The sequence below is a fragment of the Leopardus geoffroyi genome, chromosome A3 (genome assembly GCF_018350155.1).
Source record: "Leopardus geoffroyi isolate Oge1 chromosome A3, O.geoffroyi_Oge1_pat1.0, whole genome shotgun sequence".
NCBI lineage: Eukaryota > Metazoa > Chordata > Mammalia > Carnivora > Felidae > Leopardus > Leopardus geoffroyi.
Window position 1 is genome coordinate 26,742,001 of NC_059336.1, and position 23,905 is coordinate 26,765,905.

Here is a 23,905-nt window from a genome sequence, read left to right on the forward strand (position 1 = left end):
GGAGAAATTCTTGGCAGTGGAATTGTTGCATCAAGGGGTCTGTGCATTTAAAATATTGTTAAATAGGGTTTATACCAACGTACCCTTCCACCTGCCATATGTGACTGTTTCCTTGCACCTGCAACCACATGTACGTTACCAAACTCTCCAAGCTTAGCCAACCTAGCACTTGAAAAATGTTTTCTCAATGTAGTATTAATTTGTGTTTCTCTTATTATGGGTGAGTTTGACACTTACCACATATCAGAGTTATTTGTATTTTCATTAAAATTTTTTTAATGCTTATTTATTTTTGAGATAGAGGGAGAGAGAAAGAGAGTGAGCACGAGTGGGGGAGGGGGGAGCAGAGAGAGAGAGAGACAGAGAGAGAGAGAGACACAGAATCCAAAGCAGGCTCCAGGCTCTGAGCTGTCAGCACACAGCCCGACGTGGGGCTCGAACTCACTAACTGTGAGATCATGACCTGAGCCGAAGTTGGATGTTTAACCAACTGAGCCACCCAGTAACCCCTGTATTTTCTTTTCTGTGAACTGTACAAGTTGCTACTGGGCTATGGGTGTTTATTATCTATTTGAATATCCTCTGCACATCAGAGGCCCTATCCCTTTGTCTACATGATAAGCTTCAAAACCCAGGTTTTGAAGTTTTTGGGTTTTTTTTGGAACAAGTTGCTTTGAGTCAGATAAACGAGAAGTTTCTGCAGGTTGTGTCATTTTCTGTGCATCACTGCAGAGCTTGCCCGGGGTCCAAGGGAGCAGCTGTGTCATGTAGGGCTCGAAAAGGTGATGCTGGGACCTGGGGGTGGGGAATAGGAGGTGAGTGGGCAAGGAGGCAGTTGTTAGCTCTTGCATTGGATGAAAAGGGCTGTCACAGGAGACAGGGAACTCACCATCACAGGAAGCGGGCAGGACAGGCTGGCCTGGCTCTAAGACCCTTTGCCCTTCATCTGAAATGTCTGACATAGACAAGTCAGAAATGGAGGGCACACCAATAGGACTGCCAATTTCCGATCGTTTAAGCCTAAACAGGTGGACACTGCACCTGCGGGCTCCAAGTAACATTATTTAATAGGAATATAAACTTTCTAGAGTGTAAGCCCCACGAGGCCAGGGTTCAAGTGCTAAATAAGTAGTCGTGGAATGAGTAAATGAACAAATGAACGGATGAATGAATCCAATCAACGGATGTGAAAGGCAGCTGTTTCTGAACAGGGAGGGAGCCCTCTCAACCCTGCCCCTCCCTGAACACGCCTTCTCCTTTTCTTTCTCCTCGCCCTATCTGAGTCAGGTCTCTGCCTTTCTCCTCAGGTCCTGCCCAGCTCCCAGGCCCAGACTCTCCTTGGACCTCCAGTCAACCCTCCTCTCCAAGTAGCTAGACTCACTTCAGTAAAATGCAAGCCCTTTAGGTCACTCTCCATTGCCTGCACTTCAAAAGCCTTCTCAATCTGCCCACTCCTCTGCTTTCCTCTCCTTGAAGTCCTGCTCCCCACCCCCGACACCCCATGTTCCTCCAGCAATAAAAATGGTCGTATTTATTGAGCACTTGCGGTATGTACGTTTACGTGGATTATCCTGAAGTCTTCAGCAATCTACAAGATCTCTGAGGGTGATGCTATTGTTATCCTCATTTTGTAGGTGAGGGAACCAAAGACCCAGAGACATGTAGCTTGTCCAAGGTCCCCCAACTAGCAAATGATAGAATTGGGATTCGAAAGTCACTTGGTCTGACCCCCGGGGCCACCAGTGCCTAACCCCTGCAGTAGAGCTAACTGGTTACCAGTCCTTGGAGTGTGCCATGTTCCTTCGTGCTCCCTGCCCTTTGCTCATGATGGCCCTGCCGGGGAGGGGGGGGGTGGGGCTCTCCTGTCTACCTTATTCCACTTGCCAAAAATCTTGCTCCTCCTTCAAAGTCTTGCTCGTAAGTCACCCCCTCTGCAAAGCCTTTCCTGTCTTCCCTAGGAAGAGATAGTTTCGCACTCTTTGATTTGACAGTTGAGAACTTTATGCTGTAGTGATTTGGGGACTCCCATCAAGCTGAGAGCCCCCCCCCCCCAGTGGGCAGGGATTGTTCTATATATCTCCCTCTTATCTAGCACAATGCCTGCTACAGAGTGTATGCTCTCTAAACATCTGGTGATCAAATGACAGCGGCCAGAGGACTCTTTCCCAGCACACAGTCAAGGAGCGCCGCTAGGAGTCTTCTGTTGGAAGCTGGGAGGGAGAGAAGTTAAGTTGCAGGGCCCTAAATAAAAGGAGCCACACTGTAAGGGGCAGCTGGAGATGATTTCACTAACTTTACCACTTGTCCATGGGTCAAAACTGTGCCCAGGAGACCTAGCTGGTACAGAAATTCCATCCTTACCCCACCCCTAGAGGTCTTTGGGAAGCAGCTATCTCATGCCCAGGGGTATTTCCCCTCTTGCAGTGCCTAGAATGAAACCATATTGGGAAGTGATCCTGGCAGGGTCGCTGAATGCTACAGGAGGAAGTGTGGCCAGAGTCCGCAGGCTCAGAGCCTAGACTGCCCCAGTTAGGGCCCTTTGGACCTCAGAAACCAAGGCATTACATGGCTTTGGTAAGAGGGTAGTTCCGGGGTGGGTGGGGACTTCCTCGGGGTGTGAGGGAAATTGCTCCATCCCTGGAGCTATGAGGCAAGAATGTTCCAGTGACTCTCGGCAGCCCTGTCACTGTGCTTCTCCCTCTACGTCTGCCTCACTCAGGAACTTATTAAAGTTCCCTATGGTCTCAGGACAAATGCCTCAGCCTGTGGTCACTACATCCCAAAAGCTGGCGGACAGGATAGCAGAGCGGCTAGGAGCATGCGCGCTGGGGTTGGCCAGATATGGGTCCGAATCCCAGCTTACTGTGTGACCTTGGGTCATTCACTTCACCTCCTTACGTTCCAGTTCCCTCATCCATAAAATGAAGGTAAATAAATTTGAAAACATCAAAATTATGGATTTGTTCAGTGGAACAAATTTGTTCAAAGGAAGTCACCATAGGCCAGTGGTTCGCAAAGTGTGCTCCGTGGACCATCAGCATCACCTGAGTACTTGTTAGAAATGCAGAATCTCAGGTCCCACCCCTACTCTACGGAGTCAGAGACTCTGGGGTGGGGCTCAGTGATCTGTGTTTTAGCAAGCTGAACAGGAGATTCTGGTGCACGGTAGAGTTTGAAAGCCACTGCCACAGACAAACCCAACGGATGAGCAGTGGATTAGGTGAAGATACTGGGAACATCAATATCCAGCAAGAGATTAATATCTAAAATTTACAGGCTACTCCTGCAAATCGACAAGAAAAAGACAGGAAACCCAATTCATAATGGGCACCAGACAGGAACAGGCAATTCACTGAAGGGGAAGCCCAAATGTCTGGCAAGCACAGAAGATTCTGAGCCTCATATCATCAGAGAAATTCAAACACTGAGATGACCTTACACCCAAACTATAGGCAAAATTGAAAATGTGGGGAGACAAGCATCTTTCACACACTACTAGTAGAGTTCAGTGACATTTAAAAAATATGTGCCCTGTGATTTAGGATTCCATCTTGGGTATAGGGTCCAAAGAAGTTTTCACACAGGCTTATAGGGTCATGTACACAGATGTTCATCACAGTGTTGTTTGTGGTGAGAGGGAATTGGAAGCCACCTGGGCATCCATCACAGGGGGCCAGGGGTGAATAAATAACACCATGGATGCTCAGCTTGGAATGCTTTGCAGCAATATGATACAATAGGCTAGATTTTCCCACAGAAACATGGGTGGAACTTAGAAATAATCATATGATGGAGTGCAAAAAGGAAGCGTCAGATTGAGATCTTTACACAATACCATTCATGTGGTGTAATTACACACATGATGCATTGTGTATTTTACGTCCAGGACGTAGATCAACACATAGGGTGGGTGCCCACGGTGGGGAGGGGAAGGAGGGTGGGGAATGGGTGGATAGAGGGGGGAATAAAGCAAAAGAAAACATCATTTGCTACAAACTGAGTATAAATCCTGGAACCCTGGACCTGAAGCCCTAATAATAATATTACTTTAAAATTGGTGATAATTAGGGGCACCTGGGTGGCTTAGTCTGTTAAGCAGCCAACTTTGGCTCAGGTCATGATCTCATGGTCTGTGAGTTCGAGCCCCATATCGGGCTCTGTGCTGACAGCTCAGAGCCTGGAGCCTGCTTCTGATTCTCTCTCTCTCTCTCTCTCTCTGCCCCTCCCCTGCTTATGTTCTCTCTCTGTCTCTCAAAAATAAATAAATATTAAAAATTTTTTTTTAATTGGTGATAATTGTACCTACCTCACGGTAAGGACCATGTGTCTGGCCATGGAAGGTTCTAAAGCTTTACAAATAAGTTTCGGCACTTCTGCGTGAGTCTCTGGCCCCCTCTCAGGGGTCACTCCTTCTAGCTTCCAAGCCTTTACTCAGGCTGTGTTGAAGCTGTCCTCATGCCGACTTCTCTAACCTCTCCAACCCGGCTGTCAGGTTTCTTTAACCACCCCGGCCCCCTGTGATGATAGCCTGTGGAGTCTCAGGTACTTTTCATTTGGGGCTTGAGCGCAGAGCCAGGGTGTAATAGGGCCACAAAGGGCAAGTCCTAGTTCCTCGTCACAAACTTCCCCAAAGATCTTCTTACATCTGACCCCCACCTCAGTTTCCATCGTACTGCGCCCAGCCAAGACAGGTACACCAAGTCCTAAAGTGTTAGAAGTGGAAGGGAACATTTATTGAGTGCCTACTATGGGCTAGACCCAGCACTAAGGCCTTGTGCTTTTGTTAATCCCCACAACCAACCCTGTGAGGTGGATGGGGCCGACCTCATGGGACAGATTAGGGAATGGAAGTCACCAAGAGGTGAGAACACTAACCAGACAGGAGACCTAGGTCTGTCTGGCTCCCAATCCAAGATCCGAACAAGCAACTTGTTCAGAGTCTTAGGGCCAAGACTGGGACCCCCATCACCTACCTCTGACCCAACTGTAAGTGAAGATATGCCACACTGGTGATCCAGTTCCTGCCATCAGGGGAGGGGCGACCCTGCCATTTAGAGTCTTAAAAAGGCCCTCTACGCTATTGTATGTGTACTTTGAGGTAATATCTCAGAAGAAATAGGAGGTTTCCTCAAGTTCCTTCACCTTTTTTTGAACCTCAGTTTCTCAAACTGTAATATAGGAGGAACAAGAGGTCTCTGGGCTCTGGGAAGTCTTTTCTCAGTCTGTCAGCAGGTGGAGCCCACTCCTCATCTGTCCTTTGGCCTGCAGAAAGCTGCAGGAGTGGCGGGAGAGAGGGGCTGTCCCTGGCACCTGGGGCTAGTGACAGAGTAGAGTGTTGCCCACCCAGGTCTGGCAGAGGGGCTGGCTGAGCCTCTGGCAACTGCCTGCGATTTTGGGGTCCCGCCCCCTGCAGGACATTCTCGGTATTGCAGGGACTGGAGCGCCAAGGGCGAGGTCGGACACCCCGGGAGGGGGGCCCTGGGGCTGGGGTCCCACAGGCAGGAGCGAGTGAGACACAGGTGGGATTGAGGATGCTTCCCCGCCTTCCGCATGGGTGGCGGCTACAGGTAGTTGTCTTCAACCGTGTCGCCCCCACCCGGGGAGTCCCTGGCCTCCTCGTCGGTGCTCTCATCGTCCGGTGCCAGCGCCTCGATGTCATGCGTGATGTCGGCCAGCAGCCGGTGGAAGGCCTGCGCTTCGGGCCGCTGGGCCGCCCCGTCGTAGCTGCGCACGGCCGACGCCGACGTGGAGCTCATGCTGCGCTTGATGCGGCCAAAGCTGTCGGTGAGGATGCCCCCCTCGCGGATGCCCACGCCCTCCAGGAAGCCCTCGAAGTAGCCAATGTCCTGGTCCGGGATGAAGGGCCGCATCCCTGCGGGGCCAGGGGCAGAGGGACGCCTCAGGGTTCAGCCCTTCCCCTCCCATTGTGGAATCACCTTCTCCGGAGAACCGAGGTCAAATCTCCAGCCCGCCCGCTCTCTGGCTGTGTGGTCCTGCACAAGTTCCTTGACTCTGAGCCAGAGAACAATGACCTAATGCTCAGCACATAGTAAATGCTCACTACATATTAGCTTATCGTTGTTGTTACTATTGTAACTGCTACTTTCCCATTTATTAGTTGTGTGACCCTCATTAAACAGCTGCTCTGGGCCTTACTTTCCTCCCTGTAGAACTGAGATGACTGCACCTCTTCTCCCAGGGGGGGATGTGACGAGGGGCCAGCACACTGCGTGCTTCATACAAGTCAGCTTGTTTTGCTTCCATCTCCACTCGCAAGCTTTAGCACTTTACTTTGCTTCTCTGGGCCTCATTTTGCTCATCTGCCAAATGGGGGCAAATGAGAGTTTCTACCTTCCCAAACTGAATCATTCAGTGAGAAGATGCTTGACAAAGATATTACCTGTTAGCTTATTAATATTATTCCTGTTATTATGATCAGCCCTCCTTACCAGCTGTGTGATCTTGGACAAGTGCCTCAGCCTCTCTGAGCGTCAACTGCCCCATGGGGTAAATGGGGAGAATATTCCCCCCACCACCCCAGCTTTGCTATGAAGGTGAATGGATATACCAGTGCTCTCTACTGATGGGCTGTGACTGCAAGCAAGTCCCTCCCTGCCCTGCGCCTGTCTCCTCAAATGTGCCATGGATTTCATAATCTTGGCTTTATCGGAGGCTGAGGACTAGGAGAAAACGCTTCTAGCCTGATGCCTAATCGGGAGTGTCGTGGACCAGTTGGGAGCAGGGTCCTTGCCTGATCTCGGGGGGTGTGGCAGGGGGCTCACCAAGGAGGAGGAACTTCCGCCGGTCCCCATAGAGCTTCAGCAAGCCTGAGCAGTAGTCCTGGATGGGCAGCCCCAGCCGGTACTCCCGCAGCAGCATTGCAAACTTCTGGATCTCGGGGGGCCCTAATTTACTCCGCAGCTGTGGGGACAACATCCAAGGTCAGTCCCAGGGAGCAATCCCCACCCAGCCTTTGCCTAAAAGACCCAAACCCTCTGTTAGGGTGTATTTGGCCAACGTCTCCCCCAAAACCTTTCCCATGGCCTACGGGGCGGGGGGGGGGGGGCATGCAGACACTGGGCTGAATCTAAGCACAAGATGTGCCTGAGTTCAAATCCTGGCCCCTTGGTTGATCAGCTCTGTGATCTTGGGTAGGGGGCAACCTCCTTGACCCTTGCTTTTCTTATATATAGTAAAGATAATGATGGCACCTCCCTCTTTGGCTGTTGAAAGGATTAAAATAAACGCATAAAATGTGCTTAGAACAGTGCCTGCTCTACAGACGACACACAATGAATGCTAGCTGACATTAGTGAAGGCTTTCATAAGCTGCCCAATTTACTTTCCTAACCTCATATCCCCCCGCCCCCCACCACCCTGCCCCCGATCTTCCAAGGTCTACTTCAGTTATGTCCAGGATTATTCAGGATTCCTGAAATACTCTCTGTGTTTTGTCCAGCCTCCAGACCTTTGCTTGTGCTGTTCACATTGCCTGCCCCTGCTCACCGTGACCATGTAATCCTGCAACTGCTCAAGGCCCAGGCCGCTGTGGTCGCTGCCGCTGCAGTGGGAGCCGTGGAAAGAGGGTGTGGACGTGCCACTGTAACACGCTTCAAATGTATCCTGGGAGCCATTGCTGCAGAGACAGGCAGAATGGGGCTCTCACTCACCTTCCTCTAGCTCCTCTCCCTACAGCAGGTGGGGGAGGGAGGGCACAGCTACTGATGCTCTGGGCTTCATCCTAGATCCCATTTTGGCCTCCAAAGCCCCACTTATCTGGCCCTTGGCTGCCTCTGAAGCCTCATCTCACCCTTGCTCTGTGTGCTCAGGCCTCTCTGCCATCTTCTCTAATACTTCAAGTACCTCTTTACCTCTGGGCCTTTGCACATGCCATTCCCTCTGCCTGGAATGCCTCTCTACGCTATCTTTTGTCCAACTAACGCTTACTCATCATTGGAGCTTAAATGTCACCTTCTCGGGAAAGTTTTCCCTGACCTTCCCCTCCCCATGACTGGGTTGATCCTCTGTCAAATGTGGTCACAAACTCATAAGTCTACCCATGACACTCAAGGCCTTCCCAGATCCTCCCCACCGACATCCACGGTGGCCTCCTGGCTGCTCCTCAAATGCACCAAGCTTTGTCCTCCTGCTTCAGAGCCCTTGCACTTTCTGCCCCTCTGCCCGGAGTGCTCTTCCCCTCTCCTCCTCTGGGCCTCGGTTCAAGTTTCATGAGCTCTGAGAGGCCCTCCTGACCCCCAAAGAGGTAGGCTCCCCATGGGTCTCTCTCAGTGCTCTGAAGTGCTCGTTCTCTTTAGTTATCGTTAATGCCTATTTCTGTTAAATAATGACTTCATCGTCTCCTGTGCTAGACGCTGCAAGTGTGCTTGCATGATAAACCATGCAGGAGCAGGGACCTTGGTTTCTTATTTGTTGAGTACCTACTGCGTGCCAATCACGGGTCTCATCCTTGTATGATTCCCCACCATAACCCTAGCACACAGCACAGTGCCTGGTACATGAAAGGTACTCAATAATTCTTGCTTAATAAAAAAATGAACCTGCCCAAGATCTCATGGTTCGTGAGTTTGAGCCCTGTGTCGGGCTCTGTGCTGACAGCTCAGAGCCTGCTTCAGATTCTGTGTCTCCCTCTCTCTCTGCCCCTCCCCCGCGCATGCTCTCTCTCTCAAAAATAAATAAAACATTAAAAAAAAAAAAAAAGAGTAGGGATGCCTGGGTGGCTCAGTCAGTTAAGTGGCCGACTTCGGCTCAGGTCATGATCTCGCAGACTGTGAGTTCGAGCCCCGCGTCGGGCTCTGTGCTGACAGCTCAGAGCCTGGAGCCTGTTTCAGATTCTGTGTCTCCCTCTTTCTGACCCTCCCTCGTTCATGCTCTGTCTCTCTCTGTCTCAAAAATAAACAAATGTTAAAAAATTAAAAAAAAAAAAGAGTAAAAAAAAATTAACCTGCCTTCTGGTTTCTAAATTGTTCCAGAACCATCTTCTATGATTAGCTACAGAAAAGCAGTGTAGCATCGTGGTTAGGGGGTGTGGACCTAGAGCTAGGCTGCTTGGGTTCAAATCTCAGGCCTACAGCTTGACCTTGGGCAAGCCTGCTTAGCTTCTCTATTCCTCAGTTTCTCCATGTGTAAAATGGGATGACAAACATTGACGTCATCAGAATTAGAGGAGTCTATTCGTACAGCGCTCAGAGTCATAGACTAGAAACAATAAATAAACAGCAGCCACTGTGATGTTGCTATGTAGATTTTTCTTGGCTGGCTCAGTTGGCAGAGCACGTGACTCTTGATCTTGGGGTCATGAGTTCAAGCCCACATTGGGAGTAGAGTTTACTTTAAAAAAAAAATGAAGTGCTTTATAGAACAGCACTAGGCACACAGCAAGCACAAATGTTAGTCATTATCATGACTCTAGCAGATCTAGATCTGGCAGCAGATATCAGGTTAAGGACTAGCCCAAGGGCACACAGTATAAGGAAGCCACAAATATTGACACAGAAGAGGGAAAAAAAAATAAAAGTAGGGCATATATTAGTGGCAGAGCCTGCTACCTGTCAAGCCAGAGGCCTTAGTAAGAGAACTAACTTTGACCAACTTGTTCCAGTTTGCCTGGGACTTTCCTGGTTTTAGTATAGAAAATCCCAAGTCCTGGGAAACCCCTCAGTGCTAGTGTGGTTAGTCATACCAAACAGAACCCTGGACAATATGGCCAACTGAGTTTTGTTTTGTTTTGTTTTGTTTGTTTTGTTTTACCTCCTACATTTTCCAGCCTTGCAGCAGCTAGCTGTGACCATGTGACCAAGTCCTGGCCACTAAGACATACGCAGAAGTCATCAGGCCAGGATCCCAGCAAAGCTCTTTACAGACATCCCTGGCATTGCCATTGTGATAACTGGAGCTCGGACCATCATCTTGGTCCATGAGGTAACTCTGAGTACGGAAGCAGGTGCCAAGGACCTGGACCCTCGATGACCATAAGAGCCATAAACTCCTGATCTGTTTTACGTAAGAGGTGAGGGGGGGAAAGCTCGATCTTATTTAAAACTCAAATCCTTTTTAGGGTTTTCTATTACATGGAATTAAACCAAAATTAGTTTTTGGCATTAGCTGTGATTTGGGACTAGGCAGGCCACTGTGTCTGGATGACTGGCAGAGAACTACAGGCCTACGTGGAAACCACTCAGGGTTCCGGTTGTCCCCCAGGCCTCTTAGGGTCTGGGTCTGGATCCTATGAGCTCACTAGAGCCCGGAGAGGTCAGTTCGCCTACCCTCCTCAGGGCTCAGGGCATCAGCACAAATCGAGGTGGGATCCTTTTCACCCACCCTCTCTTGCCCACAGGGAGCTCAAGAATGCCTAGAAGAGAGACCCTATTTGTGCAAGGTGGGGGTGGGGCGGTACCCACAAGGAGCTGCAGCAGCTGAAGTCGGCGTCATAGGCATACGTCCCGTCTGTGCGGCAGCTCTCACCTGGGGTCAGCAGACAGAGGGGCTGTTAGAGGCAGCAGAGAAAGGACCAACGTCCCCAGCTCCCCAAGCCCCCAACCCCAGTCCCACCCTGCGGTTGGGGTGGTGGTTGGAGCACGGATGTCCTTGTAAGCAACTGTAAGGGTGTTAGCTTTTACTCTGAGTGAAATTGGGCAGCTGCTGGAAGATTTTGACCATGAAACCTGCCCCCATCACCAACTCACAGCCAACCTTGGGCAACTCACCTCCTCTCTCCCTGCCCTCAACTTCCCCAAGGTTGGGACAATACCACCTGCCTGCCTGCCTTCCCCGGGGGGGAGTGGCCTTGAGAACAGCAGGTGAGGGAACAGGTGAGGGGATGTTTTGAAAACATGTCTGAGGCGAGAACAAAAAAGAACTTTGAGGGAAAGGAACTCAAGATCTCCAGAGAATAGCAGCACTGTTCACAGAGAACTTGCTCTGTACCTAGTCCTGTTACTTCTCTGACTCCACTAGCCTTACCCTTCTGATCTTGGCTCACCTCAGTGTCACTTCCTCAGGACACCACCCTGACTTCCCAGGTGAGGCTGGTTCCTCAGTCTATGTCTGCAGAGTACAGCACGTGGTTACATTTTGTGTACCTATTTACTGTCGGCCTACCTAGCAATGCAAGGCTGTGAGTGCAGGGCCACATCTGGTTTTGCTCACCAGTATGTCCTGGTGAGCTCAATAAATACTTGTTGAATTTGTTGGGGGTGCCTGGCTGGCTCAGTCAGTACAGCATGCGACTCTTGACCTCAGGGTTATAAGTTCGAGCCCCAAGTATAGAGATTACTTAAAAAAAATTTTTTTAACGTTTATTTATTTTTGAGACAGAGCATGAACGGCGGAGGGTCAGAGAGAGGGAGACACAGAATCTGAAACAGGCTCCAGGCTCTGAGCTGTCAGCACAGAGCCCGACGTGGGGCTCGAACTCACGGACCGCGAGATCATGACCTGAGCCGAAGTCGGCCGCTTAACCGACTGAGCCACCCAGGCGCCCCTAGAGATTACTTTTAAAAAATTAAATCTTTAAAGAAAAAACAATGAATTTGTTGGAATGTTTGTTGACTCATTTCTTTATCCATCATTTGCTCATTTGTTTATCTCATCCTGTGAGAGTTGATGAACTATCCCAACTTCCTAATAACCTCAGTTCCCACAGATGGGGGTGCCTGCAGAAGTAATGAGCTGTCGCTCTGTTCCTGGAGGTTTGCAGACAGGGACCACGTTGAGGGGGCTGCGGCTGAGGAAATTCACTTAGCAGCCTTGAAGGCAGCATGGGAGCAAGGCTGTTGCAGATAGGAGCTTTAGAAATCAGACACACCAGGGTGCCTGGGTGGCTCAGTTGGTTAAGTGTCCGACTTCACCTCAGGTCATGATCTCGCAGTTTGTGGGTTCAAGCCCCGTGTCAGGCCCTGTGCTGACAGCTCAGACCCTGGAGCCTGTGTCTCCCTCTCTCTTTGCTCCTCCCTTGCTTGCACATGTTCTCTTTCTCTCTCAAAAAATAAGCAAACATTAAAATTTTTTTTAAAAATAAAAAGAAATCAGACACACCTGGGTTTGAATCCTGACTCTGCCACTTACCAGCTGTGTGACCTTGAGCAATGCATTGACTACTCTGAGCCTTAATGTCCTCATCTGTAAAATTAGAATCATAAGGTCTCAAAGAAGTCTTTTATCTAGGAGCACCTATGATGTCCCTGGACCTCTGTTTGGCCCATGGGATACAGTGGCAAATAGGACCGACAAGGCTGCTATGAGTCACAGTGGTACTGTGCTTGGCACGTAGTTGGTGCTCAATAAATGCCTCTCCTAGTCTCATTCTCATTCTAGCCTTTGATTGCGTTCAAGGGTGGGCCTGGAAATCTTGGTTTTGACCTAGAATCCTAGCGGGGCTAGACAGCTCAGTAAAAAGACAATGCATGTGCTTGCATTTCTGCAAAGAAGGGACATCAGAAACAGAAGGGAGAGAGAAAAGTTCAGCTCTGAGGGGCTCATTCCAAATCTGGCAACCAGAACATTGTGCAGAAGCTAAGTTTGAGGTCACCGTGAAAACTGACATTTCATTTTAACTACATAAGGGGGAGGGGCGCCTGGGTGGCGCAGTCGGTTAAGCATCCGACGCGGTCCGTGAGTTCGAGCCCCGCGTCAGGCTCTGGGTTGATGGCTCAGAGCCTGGAGCCTGTTTCCGATTCTGTGTCTCCCTCTCTCTCTGACCCTCCCCTGTTCATGCTCTGTCTCTCTCTGTCCCAAAAATAAATAAACATTGAAAAAAAATTTTTTTTAACTACATAAGGGGGGAGTACACTATAATTGCGGTAGAGATCAGGGCCCCTACAGGCTTTCATTGGCCCGGAGTCCCGGAGTCCTCGCCGGCCTTTTGGGATGTTTCACAGGAGGGGTGGCCAGGAGTTCCAGTACTCACTGCGACTGCACAGCCACGGCCGCTCAGGCGTTGACGTGTAGTGGTAGCCGGCCCGGTCCACGCACTCGATACTCTGGTCCCCGTAGATGATCTGGAAGACCTGACAGATGAGGGCACAGGATTCCTCGGCAGCATCCTGGCCCAGGGAGGAGGACAGAGCACTCAGGGCCTCTCCAGTGCCCAGGACACCCCTGCTTCCTCAAACAGTGTGAAGAGGTTCACAGGGCCACACGTGCATCTATGGGCACCTTTAAATCGACTTGCAGAGCATTTCCTATCAAAATTACATGGCCACCCTCTGGGTCTTAGACTCCTCTATAGAGTCCAGCAGCAACGCTAAGTCTTCTGCTCTGAAAAACGCACCCCAAACTTCTGGGGATTCATAGGACCTCCTGAAGCCTATCTAAAATAAGTCCTAGTTTAAATTTGTCAGTAGGAAGTTGGGGCTCAGAGAGGTAAAGTGATTAGCCAGCACTAGAACCCAGGTCTCCTGTTACGTACTAGGAAGAGGAAGAATCACATGTGTGAAAATTTTAGACTCAACATACTTACTGCTACTGGATGCCATATTTAGATATCAGCTTCCTGGCATCCAGGGCAAAAATGGAAGTAGGATGAATACACAAACCTCAGTCTCCTGATAGAAGGCAGGAATTTCAATTCTTGGGTGAAACTTTTTTTGAGACTGCAAATTTGAAGGGAATTTGCCTAATTTAATTCTTTATGTGTAAGCAAGAGACACAGAAAGACAATAACTGATGAGACCATCTTCATGATACTATTTCATATTTTTGCCTCTAAAAAAGCCCAGGGTATACATTAAAATGTAAGCCACAATAGGCAGGATTGATCCTTATAATAGAAATAGGCAGGGAAGAGAGTATTCTTATTTTATAGTTAAAGGCACCGAGGCTTAGAATGGTTAGGTAACTTGCCCAGGCTAATATAGCAAGTTCACAGCGTTGGTTACTACTGGCACTCAGATTTTTTGACTCTAACTCCTGTACCCTCCTTGGGACCACAGGCCTTGGATAGGAGGCCAGGGAATCAGATACTCCTGGAATGCAACTCTTAGTTTATTTACTCATTTTGCAAATTCTCATTTAGTCCTGTTTCAGGCACTGGGCCAGGCTCTGGGGTCTCAGATGAGGTCTGTATCCTAAAGCCCTCACCATCCAGTGCGATAAACAGGGCACACTGTTTCCTCTGCTTGGAATTCATTTTCCTGGCTTTTCGCCTTGCTTTTTGCTCCCCTTCACCTTTCAGTTTAAAAGGAGCAAACTCTCTCTATGCAAACTGGATCTCCTCCTTCATTACCACTGCAATCTGCTTGTTTTCTTTTTGGCCTGCATCATAAGGTATAATACTATAATATACATTATTTCACCCATTCGTTCAATACTTATTGGGTCCCAGGTGATATCAATATCACGGTGAACCATCCAGAATGCACAGGTCTCTTGTACTCTCTAAGGAGACCAGTCCAGCTGGAGTAGAGTGTATAAAGGGGGACACAGAAAGAGATGAGGCCAGAGAAGAAATGCACTTCAGCCACCACTATAACGTGGGTGGTCTTACAAGCAGTTGTAAGGACAATAACTTTTCCTTGGAGGGAAGTGGGGAGCCACAGGAAGATTTTGAGCAGTGATAAGATGTGACTTATGTGTTAACAGGACTGCTCTGACTGTGGGGGGTACAGATTGTAAGCAAGAGGCAAATCTGTGATCTGGATGACAGAAGATGGGCCATGGACCTGGGCAGGGGCAGTGGAGGGTGGGGAAACGTATATAGGTTTGGGATATATTTTAAAAATAGGGCCAATAGGGTTGACAGAATGGATATGGGCTGTGTGAGAACGAGAGCAGCCACAGATCACTGCAAGGTTTTGGTCTGAACAATGGAAGGACAGAGCTGCCATTAATCAAAACAAGGAGACCAAGGGAGGAGCAGGTTTGGGGGAGAAGATTGGGTGCTTAGCTTTGGATGTGTTAAGTTCGTGATGGCCATCAGCCCACCGAATGGAGAGGCTGATTGGAGAAACATGCCTGGAGATGTGGTGAAAGATAAAATTTGGGGAGTTCTCGGTGTTTTAAATCCACAAGACTGTTTTGTTCACTAAGACATATATAAGGGAGCTGGGGCTGGGGCAGGGGGGAGGGCTGGGGGCCATGGGTCAGAGGAAAAGTTTAGACAGCCTAGGGCTTGAAGGTGTCTGCTAGATTGTGAGCTCCTTAAAGGAAACCACCAAATATGTCTTGTTCATCTTTGTATCCATAGCACCTAGCCCAATGCCTACGACAAAGTCGCTGCTCAGTAAAGATGGTCAAATGAATAAAAGCAAGGATGAATATGAAGCAAGGGGGGAGGGGAGGGAAGGCAAGAATGGAAGGCTTCTGCCTTGGGTGACTGCCATAGTTAACAAGAGTATAGGCTCTGAACTTCCTGGATCCCAGTGTTGAAACCACCACCTGCTTCCTGTGTGATGTTGCACAAATTACTTAGCCTCTGGGTCTCAGTTTCCTTCTCTACAGAATGGGGATGGTTGTAATATTTGCCTCTAGGGGTTAGTCAAAGAATGAAATGTGTTCATGCTGGTTCCTTGTCTGGCATGGGTTGGCATTCCATTCATGCTGGTGATTAGTGTCCTCATGATTGTTACTGTGGTAGTGCTGACATTGACGACGTGGGAGAAGGAGCAAGGCTGGAGGAGGGGGTCTGTTTTGGCTATTCTGGGTTTTCGTCTCACTGGGACAGCAAGGGGCAACAGTCCTGGAGGTGTCCAGGCTGGAGATTAGAAGCCCTTTGGCGTCGTGGGCACACAGGTAGTACCTGAAGTCCTAGGCAGGGCCGCAGGAGGGGAAAGGACAGAAGCCAGGGTAGACCCCAGGAACAGGGCGGGGTGGGACGGAGACCGGCGCCCTCCATCGCCGGACGTGCCCGGGGAGCACGCCGCTGGGGCTCCGGGTGCCCTCGGGCTCACCCTGTTGGCCACAGCCAGGATGACAAGGTTGCAGTAGGCGTCGGGGCTGGGGTCCTGCGGGTCGAGTGGGTTGGAGCCCGGGTGGCGCCGCTCCCAGCTGCCGCCGCCGCCGCCGCCCGCCTGCCTCCGCTCCCAGCTGCCGCCCGGCTTGCCCGCGCCGCCGCCGCCGCCGTGCCGCCGCTCCCAGCTGCCGCTGAACGTCTGCCGCCGCTCCCAGCTGCCCGACGCCCGCGCCCCGGCGCGCTGGCGCTCCAGGCTGCCGCCGCCGCCGCCGCCCCCGGCCCGGGCCTCTGCGCCCGCGCCCCCGCCCCACGCCATCCGCCAGTCCAGGCTGCAGATGGTGTGGCGCCGCTCCGTGGTGCCCACCCGCCGCTTCTCTGGCGCCGCGCCCGGCGGGCCTGGGTCGCGCCCCGCGCCGCCGGGGCTGGCGTCGACGCCGGCTGGCACCGGGTCCACGCCCAGACCTAGGAGTGGCGGGATGGCGGTCAGGAGACCCGGGCTAAGAGCCCCCCACGAGGCCAGCTGGAGACTAGCGGCGCGTGGCCCCACCTCTGCCTTCTAAGTCTGGAGGCCAAACCCGCCCCGCTCCTTGCGCTTACTTTCGGGTCCACCCCCCCGGCCTCGGCTCCACCCTGGTCTTGTCCCGCAGGCCTTTTCCACCCGCCACACCTCGCTTGGCGTCTGGTCTGAGGGCGGTGGCCAGGCAGTCTCCTCCCTCTGTTGGCCCTACCTCGGCCCCAGTCTCTAGTTTCAGAGACCTCTTCTTTGATTCAGGTTTCCCCTCAACCCCGCCTCTGGCCTCAGGCCACGCCCCTAGCCTGGCGGGGTTTGACCTGTCCCGCCGAAGCCCCAGCCGCGAGCTCCGCCTCTCTGGCGTATGGCCACGCCCCTGGATCAGACCCGGCTGCTAGCGCGAGCTCTCTCCGAGCGCAGCGATCTCGCTCTGTTTCACCAAGCGCTTTAACTTCAGGTCTCAGAATTTGGGCTCCTCCAACCTTCCCAGGCCCCGGCACCTGGCCTCAGGCTGGTGGCGATCCACCCTTCAACCTCAACCTTGGGCCGCGACTTCTTGCTTATAGCCATGGCCTGCCCGTCGTCTCAGGGTAGCGTGCTCAGGCCTTTTCCATCACACACCATCCATCCTCAACACCCCCACCTGCCCGCCCCCGCCTTTCCCAAGACTAGATGCTGGGTCTTTTCTCACCCTGTTCACCTCCCAGCCCTGCCCCTGGCCAGGCCCCGCCAGCTGTACCGGTCTTAAGCACCAGCAGGTGCAGCGCGTCGTCCTGCAGGTAGGAGGCGGCGGCGATCTCGTGCGTGGGGATACGCAGGATTAGCTCTTCGTTGTCGCGCCAGGTGAGCAGCAGGCAGCGGGCCGACAGGCTCAGGATGCTGTCCTGCTCCGCCGTGGTCTTCAGCGGCAGCTCCTTCAACTGCTGCGGGGTGGGTCGGATCTCCTGGGTCCCGGAGGAACTCGGGTGGGAGAGGGCGAAGGGGACAAGACCCTGCCCTCCCCCCCCTCTCCGGGGCCTCACCCTGGCGGTGTCCAGCAGCTGCAGGAGCTCGTCCCGGCTGGAGGGGTTCAGTGAGGAGGTGACCCAGGTGAGGTGGCCCAGGAACTGGATACAAAATGAGGGAGTGGGTGGGAGAAGGGCAGAGAGAAGTCACTTTGAAGCCTTGGAGGACCCAGACCTCCTCACTGAGGCAATGTAGATAGACTGAGGTATACATATCTGAATTAATAATAACCTGATAATAAGGTGGTCACAGAAGCCAGATCCAAAAAAATGATGCCCCAAATCAATCAATAATTCTCCATCCAGTCTTAGTTATAACTTAATGTTATCACAAACTTTAAGTTACTCAGTGTAAGAATTAACTTTTTCCATTAAAATAATGGAGTAATAGTTTTGTTCTGCTAGGTGAATCCCACCAATCAAATTTTTTCTTCTTCTTTTATTCTCTATGAAATTTCAGCGCCCATTTCTTATGTGCACCTGTTAGCTTTACCCTCCATATATCGTTGCCAGGTAAAATACAAGATGCCAGTTAAATTTGAATTTCACATAAACAGTGAATACTTCAAAAAAATTTTAAAGTATTTTTAGTCCCATGCAATATTTGGGACATATTAATACGACACAAGTAGTTATTGCTTATCTGAAACTCACATTTATTTTTTATTTTTTTTCAACGTTTTATTTATTTTTGGGACAGAGAGAGACAAAGCATGAACGGGGGAGGGGCAGAGAGAGAGGGAGACACAGAATCGGAAACAGGCTCCAGGCTCTGAGCCATCAGCCCAGAGCCCGACGCGGGGCTCGAACTCACGGACCGCGAGATCGTGACCTGGCTGAAGTCGGACGCTTAACCGACTGCGCCACCCAGGCGCCCCTGAAACTCACATTTAAATGGGCAGCCTGTCAAACCTGACACTCCTACCCCCATAGCAATCTTCCCTGGGCAATGAGGATTCTCCACTGCTCCTTCATGGTGCTCTTGAAATAGAAGAAAGGTCTTGAGTGATCTAAGTCCTCTGTGGCTTGCTGAGCTGGGTTCCTTTACCCTAGAGACTGAGTACCGATAACGTTATTGCAGTAAAATCTCACAGGAAGGTATGGCTTTTGCCATCTGCTCTCCCTTGTGGGTAGGTTTTGAGGCTCGTGCTGGGATGGCAACACTGAAGCTGAGCAGATGGACATCATTTGCTGAAGGGCTGCAGCATAAGGCAGGAGCTAGGCTAACTTGAACTCAGGTCTCTTTCCTTTGAGCCTCCCCTGTGTGAGACTGGGCTGGTCAGGGCTTGGTGTGGGGGAGAGGTGCAGTCTCTCCTGACGGGATCCAGAACATGCTACCCCAAAATATGGCACCTCGGCTTACAGAATATCCTAAGCTTGAAGAAGTTGAAGAAAATGGTAGAAGCAGGAAGGTCCCTCTGACCTGCCCCCACCCCTACCTTTCTTCCCTGAAAGCAGAAGACGAATCTCCCACATGAAAGGTACCCTCCCTGTACCGGAAGGGAGCCAGACATCCTTCTCATGAAGGAATTTAGGGCTGAGAAGGCTGTATAAACAAACCTTGTTCTTTCTTCACCTTTTACTACCCCTAGCCCCCACCCCTCTGCCTTGTCAGTTCTTCACAAATTAACTGATTGTAAAAAAGATACAAAAGCTTCGTGCTCTGGTCACTTCTTTGGGCCTTCACTCTCTCGCGAAGGCTCTCATGGACATGTAAACATTTAATAAAATGTGTACGCTTTTCTCCTGTTAATCTGTTTGTCAGCTCAATTTTCAGACCCTGCCAGGGACCCTTAAGAGAGTTGAGGAAAACTTACCCCTCCTTTACCCCTTGCCCCAAGATTCTGCCCACCCTTCTCCTCATCCCACACGTACCTTGACCTCTTTCTCCAGATAGTCACACAGCAGAATCTGGGGGTCGATGAGGTAGTCAGGGGGATAAAGGGGCATCGAGTGCAGGGGCCGGCGACTCACACTGGTCCGAAAGGCTGCCCGGCGCGCGGCCTTGGGGAACACCAGCCTCCGGATGGGGGAGACAAAGCCCTGGGCGGGGGGGGGGGGGGGTGTGTGCAGGAGAAATAATAGTAATAACAGCAACTGACTTTATCAAGCACGTCCACATTCAACATTTTAACTATTTCCCTATTACCTGATTTAATTCTCATAGACTCTGCTGAAGGGGTGCCTCTGTGATCCCCATTTTATGGATGGAGAAACTAAGCCTCAGAGGGAGAACTAGCCGAGAAGAACACCAGCTATTAGCAGTAGAACCAATAGTCTGGCTCTAAAATCTCCATTCTAAACACCCAGATGAGGGCGGAGACCCTGCTAAGGCCCAGGCCCAGGCGTAAGGAGTGGGTCCAGGCTGGGACAAGTAAGAAAAATATTGAGATTCAGTGTGGCTGAGGGGTGCCTTGGTGGCTTAGTCGGTTAAGCGTTTCACTCTTGATTTCAGCTCAGATCATGATCTCACAGTTCCTGGGACTGAGCCCCACTGACAGCACAGAGTCTGCTTGGGATTCTCTGTTTCTGGCCCTCCCCCACTCATTCTCTCTCTCTCTCCCTCTCTCTTAATAAATAAACTTTAAAAAAAAAGATTCAATGTGGCCAAGTGGTGAATGCACAGATATTTGTTAAGCTATTCTCTGTGCTTTCCTAAAAATTAGAAATAGTTAATAAGTAGGGGCACCTGGGTGGCTCAGTTGGTTAAGCGTCATGACTTGGGTCATGATCTTGTGGTTCGTGAGTTCGAGCCCTGCATTGGGTTCCCTGCTGTCAGTGCGAATCTCGCTTTGGATCTTCTGTCTCCCTTTCTCTCTCTGCTCCTTTCTCTCTCTCTCTCTCTCTCTCTCTCTCTCTCTCTCTCTAAAAATAAGTAAAAATAAACTTAAAAAAAATAAATAGTTAATAAGTATGTTTAAGTAGAATCCAGCAGGCACTTGCATAAAAATGGCCTACAGCAAGGTTAAAGAAGCCAATTCCAGGACTCCAGCCCATCCCAACAGAATCTAAATCTCACAGGAAAGCACTACTCTAGAGCAGTTCTTAGTGTATGGTTCCTGCATCAGCAGCAGCACCAAGGAACTTAAGAGATACGCATATTCTCGCTTTCCATCCCAGACCTATTGGATCAGAGCTTAGGGGTAAGACCCAATAATTTATGTGGGTTTTTAAAAAATTTTTTAATGTTTATTTATTTTTGAGACAGAGAAAGAGGGACAGTGTGAGCAGGGGAGGGGTAGAGAGAGAGGCAGACACAGAATCTGAAGCAGGCTTCAGGCTCTGAGCTGTCAGCACAGAGCCCGCCGTGGGGCTTGAACACAAATCATGAGATCATGACCTGAGCTGAAGTTAGCTGCTCAGCCAACTGAGCCACCCAGGCGCGCCCCCCCCCCCAATAATTTATGTTTTAATCAACACTCCAGGTGATTCTGATGCGTGCCCAGCCCAGATTTTAAAACCAGCATCATGGAGCCTGCATGAGATATATGGAGGTTCTGCTAAATGAGAGCACACGGTCTGGGAAAGGGCGTTCCAGGCAGAGGGCACGACATGTGCGAACGTCTGGGGGCTGGCAGGGCTGGCTGAGCATGATGAGCCTGGAGAAGGGTGGGAAGAAGATTCAAGCCCACAGAGGGCTTGAATGTCAGCTGTGGAGCCGGGACTTTATTCTGTGTGTGTGAATATGTGTGTGTGAGTGGAGTGTAGGTAAAAGTTTGGTCTGTGGCCCTCAGTGGTCCAGCCCTGCCCACCTCTCCAGCCTTATCTTACTGTCCCCTCACTCCTGCCCTCCAGCTACAGGGCCATCTTGCTTGCCACATTCCTTCCCACTGAGAGCTTTTGTACATGCTGTTCCTCCCCCTGAAACACTTCCCTACCCTCTCTCCTTCTGCCCATTAGATCTCAGCTCAAGCTGACCAGGCTAGGGCTGGGTCCCCTAATATTCTGTACCCCAGCACCACGTATGGCGTCTCTCATGCAACTTTGTATTAATTGCTTTTCTTTAAAGTTGCCTTCCCCAAAACGCTGTGAGCTCCAGGGAGGGAGCAGAGACCTTGTCTGACTTTGCTCACTGCTACATCATCACCAGCACCAGGCACAGTGTGGGGCACAAAATAAGTTCTCAGTGCATATCTGCAGAAGGAATGAGCCAAGAGAGAACAAGCACCTAGGTCTTGGCTCCCTTCTGAGCCCTCACGATTCACATAGCCTGACCTAGGATTCTTGGGGGAAGAGGGATGGGTGGGGGTGGGCGCTGGAATCTGAGGGACTCCCTGAATGGCAAAGACAACCAGGTGAGGTGTCCAGTGAACCAGACTAGAAAGCTTCTGACAGTAAGGAGGAGTGAGGATCTGGGGGCGCAGACGAGGCTGGAACCCAGCAGGGGAGCAGGTAGGTGTCTCAATCTGGATAGACAGCCTCATAGCACAGAGCTGCCCAGGCTGAGGTCCTTCTGTCTGGGAGGTAGGGAGAAGAGGAATGGGTCTGTTGGGTGTCTGTCTGTCCCTCAGTCTGAGGAAACCCCAGGAAAACTGGCAGCAGTTTGAGAGTATCTCCCAAAGTCATCTGTCTGGCTGGGTTTCCCTGGAAGGTGCCTGAGTGTCCCTTCTAGGGATGGCAGAGGCCATTGAGAGCCGGGAGACAGGTTAGGGAGTTTGAGCCCAAATGTCTGGTTGCCCAAGGGTGGGAAGGACGGTCTTTCCAAATGAGAAGGAAGACTCTACTTATGCCACTCGCTGCCCATCACCCCCACCCGGGCTCCCCACTTTACTCCCTCCAGGGACATTTCTCTACCTGGCATCCCTCCCAGCCTCCCACCTACCTTTTTTCCTTTCTTGACTTCATATTCCATGGTGAAGCGTCCCCTCCACTCCTGCCACCCTCCTGGCCAACCCCCTCCACCCTCTCCCCCCACACAGTTCCTTTGTTCTTTTTCCTGCCTGGTCGGAAACTCCACCAGCCCTGGAGTTCCTGCCCCTCCCGTCTGATAGCGAGTGGGGGGTGGGGGGATGGAGGCTGGTGCAGGATGCAGCCTTGGGCCCCTCCAGCTGAAGGGTGGAAGGAAACCCAGCCAGAGCAACTGTCCTGGGGAGAATGCCTCCAGCCTGAAGCCAGAAGGCTTGCTGTTGAGGGGCGCTTGGGAACTGAGTCAGGCTAGGGATGGGTCCCCTGATTTGGAGTCAGAAAATCCCAAATCCCAACCCTACTTCTGCCACTGACCTTGTGGTGTGACCTTGGCAAAGCAAGTCAGTTCCCTTCACAGCCTCAGTTGCCCCCTCCTCTCTATAAATTAGGAATAAAATTGCCTCCCTCTCTGTGGTGAGGAACATATGCAAAAGCGGGTAGGAAAATGCTTCCCAAACTATAGGATACTTAATTAAAAATTAATTAATTAAAAATTAATCATTACTCTTAAGGAGGCAGTATTCATGGGCTTTGAGGACAGGCTGCCGGAGTTTGAATCCTGATTTCGCCAATTACTAGGGTGATGACCTTGGGCAAGTCCCTTATCCACTCGTTTCCCCATCTGTAAAATGGGCATCATGCCGGTCTGACCTCACGGTGACCTTGTAAGGATTAAATGCACTCAGAAGAGCTCCTGACACATACGAAGTGCTTCGTGAATATTAACTACTTCCCTATCTATGTGTCTGTGTGTCCCGGGCTCTTTTTCTGTCTCTTGGGAGAATCTTAGTGAGGCAAGTTTCCTTTTGTGGTTCTGTGCTGAGCACTTTACATATTTACTCTCTCTTATTCCTTACAGTGTTGGGGTATCGTTATACCTATTTATACAGATTTATACGTCAGCCTCAACTGCAGAGGCTGACCGGAAAAAGTCATAGCGTTTGTAAGAGGAGGACCTGGGATTTCTGGAAAGTCTGGATCCGAATCCTAGTTCCTTACCTCTAGGGCCAGTGTGCTCAGCCTGTCCCACCCAGGACAGTTGGGGAGGTTCTGCATTGGACTGTTTTGAAGCTCGAGTGTGCCAGATCAGTGCCCACAGGAGTGAGAGAGAGCTCCCCACTGCCTCTGGGTGTGAGGTCCACGGAGCCTCCAACCACTAGCCTTCCGCCTTCCCTCCCTTTCGGGGGAGGAGAAATAGTCCAGGCTGCTTAGGGCTAGCTCACACAGCCCCTCCCTCCCGCTCCCCTATATCCGGCTGTCAGGTCCCAGCATCAGGAAGTGAGATGTCCAGCAGCCCGCCAGGCCCAACAGGAAGAGGCTGGGATGTGCAACCCCATCCCTAACAGCTCCTGACACCCAGGACACCCAAACACCCACTTTACCCCTTGAGCAACTCCCGAATTCCTCAATTTCCCTATCTGTAAAATGAGGACTTCTGTTATTCCTGGACTAACTCCAAGTATCACCGAACTGCTGGGAATACCAAATAGGACGAGAAGTGTTCTGAATGCTGCTAGAAATAGCAAACTATCTTTGCATTCCCTGCATGCCCACCCCAGGGCCACAAACAGTAAATTC

At 50.9% G+C, this 23,905-nt stretch overlaps 1 protein-coding gene across 2 annotated transcripts; it reads right to left on the minus strand.

The window, feature by feature from the left end:
• Positions 1-4,709: 4,709 nt before the first annotated feature.
• CCM2L (CCM2 like scaffold protein) lies at positions 4,710-22,336 on the minus strand. Of its 2 annotated transcripts, none has more exons than XM_045444931.1 (10): positions 22,245-22,336; positions 19,298-19,465; positions 17,441-17,524; positions 17,158-17,338; positions 15,906-16,369; positions 12,926-13,061; positions 10,419-10,482; positions 7,507-7,636; positions 6,783-6,921; positions 4,710-5,872 (listed from the first exon to the last, which is right to left on the minus strand). In XM_045444931.1, exons 1-10 carry the CDS (start codon positions 22,272-22,274, stop codon positions 5,562-5,564), a joined length of 1,707 nt encoding a protein of 568 aa, XP_045300887.1. In that variant the 5' UTR covers positions 22,275-22,336; the 3' UTR covers positions 4,710-5,561. The 2 variants fall into 2 exon arrangements, with proteins under 2 accessions (XP_045300887.1, XP_045300886.1); XM_045444930.1 differs by having other exon boundaries at positions 17,158-17,341.
• Positions 22,337-23,905: the final 1,569 nt, after the last annotated feature.